The 4,035-nt window shown below is 44.4% G+C and overlaps 1 protein-coding gene across 1 annotated transcript; it reads left to right on the top strand.

Moving 5' to 3' along the window:
- Positions 1–2,295: 2,295 nt before the first annotated feature.
- LOC127749463 (unconventional myosin-Ie-like) lies at positions 2,296–4,030 on the top strand (the record flags this gene model as incomplete). The annotated part of the gene is given in 5 exon segments (XM_052267649.1): positions 2,296–2,838; positions 3,283–3,408; positions 3,513–3,602; positions 3,685–3,779; positions 3,853–4,030. Coding segments are annotated over 5 exon segments (492 nt in total), but the record flags the coding sequence as incomplete, so codon positions are not given.
- Positions 4,031–4,035: the final 5 nt, after the last annotated feature.

The raw sequence follows: 4,035 nt of genomic DNA, 5'->3' as shown, positions 1-4,035 counted from the left end.
TTCTCATTTTCCCCTCTGTTCCCTCCTCTCTTTCTGTCATTCAATATTTATTTTTTGAGATACCCTTCCCCCTTTCTTCCTTTTCCCCAAACTCTTGACAAGCGTCCCGCTGTCGTCTGGAGGCCTCCCGGAGTGCTGGCGTGACCGGAAACGATACATCAAAACGATGTCGAATCCTTGCCGAAACGATATTACCATGTTGTATGGGTTTTCGTAATTGTTTCAACGGACTTACCTACCGACTTCATTGCGGAACATGATGAAGCAGCCTACGGCTCTTCGAGGGTTCGACTATCTTGTTAAATAATTTTAACGGCGTTTGAATGCAAATGTTTACACTCCGATATTTTTTTTATAATGATAATTACATAATGTGATTCACGTATGCCTGTATGTGTGATTTCTGCAGGATGTAAATACGTAAACTCCATTGATTAATAAATATGAACCATCGAAGTACAGGCTACAGTTATTAGACTCTATGTCTTGCCCTTTCAATCTACAGGGACAGAGTGCCAACCTTGCACCATAGTGATGCGACGAAGCGACGGCGAGTCTCAGCTTCGTCACAGCTAATGATACAATTCACACTTTTTGTTACACTAAAAACATCGTACACAATTTTTGTCAAGTTTTTAGCACAAGAAGTTGTTTTGTAGTCTCAAAACAAGTTATTATACAGGGTGGCCGCTCTGCCCCGTAGTTTTAAAAAGGTAGACTAGCCCGCCCGAACCTACCTCTCCAGTCCTCTCCCACTTCCCCGCTCCGTCTGTGAGCGGGCTAGTCAACCTTTTCAAAACTACGGGGCAGAGCGGCCACCCTGTAGTTGTTCAATCAACATGTTCGTTGCAAAACCTGTAGCCACTTTTGGAGAGCGGATAAATTTTGGCATGGCGCAAAATCATGCTCGCCTAAGCGACTACACTGAGATCACAGATCGTATCTTTCATTTTCTATACGGCGAGAGCGCCGGGGTAGCGGCGCCCGCCAGGAGTATCGCTCGGTTTCGCGGGGTATCGTCACCAAGGAAGCCCGGGACGCCCACCCGGCACAAGCGGACCCAGAAAATCGTTTCCTTGAAACAAGGCGAAATTGCCTTACGTTAATGTAATTGACCTTCAATCAAGAAAATTTGCCTGAAATGAATAAAAGGAATTGTTTTCTAGGAAAAAATTACTTCTAGGAAAAATATTCATTTGAAGGACATTTTGTTTACTGTAAAACAATGGAATTTCTTTGAAAAAAAATAATTCCTTGTGTTTTGTTATGGACAAACTTCTATTCGCAGTCCCCTTCGCAGTCTTGCCATTGCCATGGTCTTTTGCCCGCACAGTGCAACTTCCCGGTGGTCACGGGTCGCTGACCCGCGCTGTCGGAGCCGCGTTCTCTCCGCGGTTCTCTCTATGCGGGAACTGGAGCAAAGAGAGTCCTACAGGGTGATGCAGAAAATCAGAAAACTCGGAGGAAAGTGACTTTAATCTCTCTCTCTAAAAACTACTTGTTCACAACCATGGTTTATCTTGACAGAGGGGTGCGTCACCAGCGGGCACGCGCCCCAGCCTGTCGCTAGCTCCATAAAATGAGTAAAACTAAGCTAACACCCGTGCGGGAAAGAAACGGAGCAGAGCGAATCCACTGTTCTCGCACCCATAAAATCGTACTTCTCGTTTTATGTCAAAAAGTGCTTCCGTTGTTCTAAAGGAAATGCGGACTTTGATACAGCCGAATTCCGCTCAAGGGAATTCCCTGAAATTAACTGAAATCAGCTTTAGTCTACATCAAAGCCAAAATTTCCTTTGAAACAAACGGAAACAATTTTTGACGTGCAATCAAAAGGTAGCCCTACGTTTTTCTGGGTGCATACCTAGCAAAACTCCACCAGTTTTAAAAGTATGCCTAAGTAAAATGACAGAACCATTATTTTTAACACCGGATGAAATTTGGTGCAGTTTTTGCCCCTTGTTTCATTTCGCGCGTCGCACGTCCAACAGGAAGTCCAGAGATATAGCGTTATCACCTGACAAAACGTGCCTATCTGGCCGGCTATCGATCACAAGAAAGAGCCAAGCGTCAGCCTGAAGGTCAGGCCCTCGTCGTCGTGGGGGGGCTGAGAGCAACTGAAATCTGAAAAGTCTGGAAAGGAAAAAGAACGAAAGGGCGGAGGGGGGGAGGGGGTTGTGGGCACGGCGCCGGCGCCGGGCGGGCTGGGCAGGGATGGGCGTTCCCCGCGGCTGCACGGGTGAGCAGTCGTGTGACTGTGACAATAAGGGAGAGAGCGGGGGGAAGGGGGGGAGAGAAAGGAGGGAGGGGCCAGCGGGTGAGTCACCCAGCCTTGGGCCACTCCAAGTGCCCCCTCTCCAGCGCTACTACTCCAGTCACCTCGCCCTCCCCTCCCCCCTTTCCTGTCTGCCTTCCTGTTTCCTGCAGTGTGTGTGTGAGTGTGCGTGAGTGTGTGTTGAGCAGTGCAGCTGTTCGGGTGAATGGCACTTGAGGGCAGATTAAGCCCAAGGCCCGTCTATCTCTTCTCGAATGCGAATTGCATTCTTCGTGGAGCGCAAGTCTGGGTGGCTCCAGGGGCACTGGAGAGCTCCTGGTGGCGTTCTTCTGTCCGGCGTCGATCTGACAGCGCGCCGACCGCGGGCGGTTGGCTGCACTGATTGTCACACTCATTTTGAAACGGAGCCCAGCAAGGCAGCCGATGTGTAGCAGCCGACCCTTAACTTTCTGCTTTGTTTTTGACCACGGAGAGTTGCTCTGAGCACAATTATGCAGCCGTTTTTCTAGCCGTTGGTGCAAAAATATTCCTCGTGAACGTGACGACAAGAAACAACCGCCATGGTGAGTGACAGGCAAGGTGTCGCCAGAGCCTAGCAGGTTATATTGACACCCTTATGATAACACCTGCACCAACAATACTTGTTATTTGCTTTGCTCCTCGTTAAAAAACTGATATTTCAATGAGTTTGTACTCTTTGTGGGTTAATAGTTCATCTACTTTGAAGATTTCAATTGTTCACTCATTAATCCTATTTGCTACTATACAACATTACACTCTCCTTCCTTTTCCAATAGTATGACTCATCCCTGTGAACTTGACTCAGTAATTTAAAACACATTAGTAATACACTCAACTGATCTTATCCCCTTTTGAAACCAAACAAAACGTCACTGTGTTTCTTTCTACATTTTATTCATTCATTCATTTCGTACACTCATTCAAAATCTTTATGCCAGATACATGATTTACGATGAATGTTCTAAACCTTTTTGATGTCTGGACAGGTTTATCATTGGCAATCACACAGCGTCAAGCTGTGTGGTGTTGATGATATGGTACTCTTACCAAGGTTGACAGAAGATGCCATTGTGGACAATTTGAAGAAAAGATTTCTTGATGACTACATATTTGTATCCTTTGCATCTCTTTTACAGTCTGCTGTTTCTCTTTACTTATAACTCTTAGTTTTAAATTTGTTTTTTGTTTTTTTGTGGTTCCTTACATGCATTTCCAGACTTCTATTGGTCCTGTGCTTATATCTGTGAATCCATTCAAGCAAATGAAATATTTTGGGGATAAAGAAATAGAACAATATCAAGGAGCTGTAAGACATTAAAAGTGAATGTTTGCAAATTTACACTATATTGTTTTTGTATTTTAATAACTACTATATTCTTACCCATTAGGCATTGTATGAAAACCCTCCTCATGTTTTTGGTCTGAGTGATCAAATGTTTCGTAATTTGTTGATTGATGCTGAAAGTCAATGTGTTATTATTAGGTCTGTTCAATCATAATTATTAGAGTTGATCTGTGTAGGTAATTTTACACACTTAAATCTTAATTTGTTTCAGTGGAGAGTCAGGTGCTGGAAAGACAGTGGCAGCCCGCTACATTATGAGCTACATTGCTCGTATTTCTGGAGGCTCTGATAAAGTACAACATGTTAAGGATATTGTTTTAAATTCTAATCCTTTGTTAGAAGCATTTGGAAATGCCAAAACAATACGTAACAATAACTCTAGTCGATTTGTAAG

The sequence above is a fragment of the Frankliniella occidentalis genome, unplaced genomic scaffold (assembly GCF_000697945.3).
Source record: "Frankliniella occidentalis isolate FOCC.00 unplaced genomic scaffold, Focc_3.1 Scaffold56, whole genome shotgun sequence".
NCBI lineage: Eukaryota > Metazoa > Arthropoda > Insecta > Thysanoptera > Thripidae > Frankliniella > Frankliniella occidentalis.
Note: the sequence above shows the minus strand (reverse complement) of the source record. Positions and strands in the feature narration are given on the sequence as shown.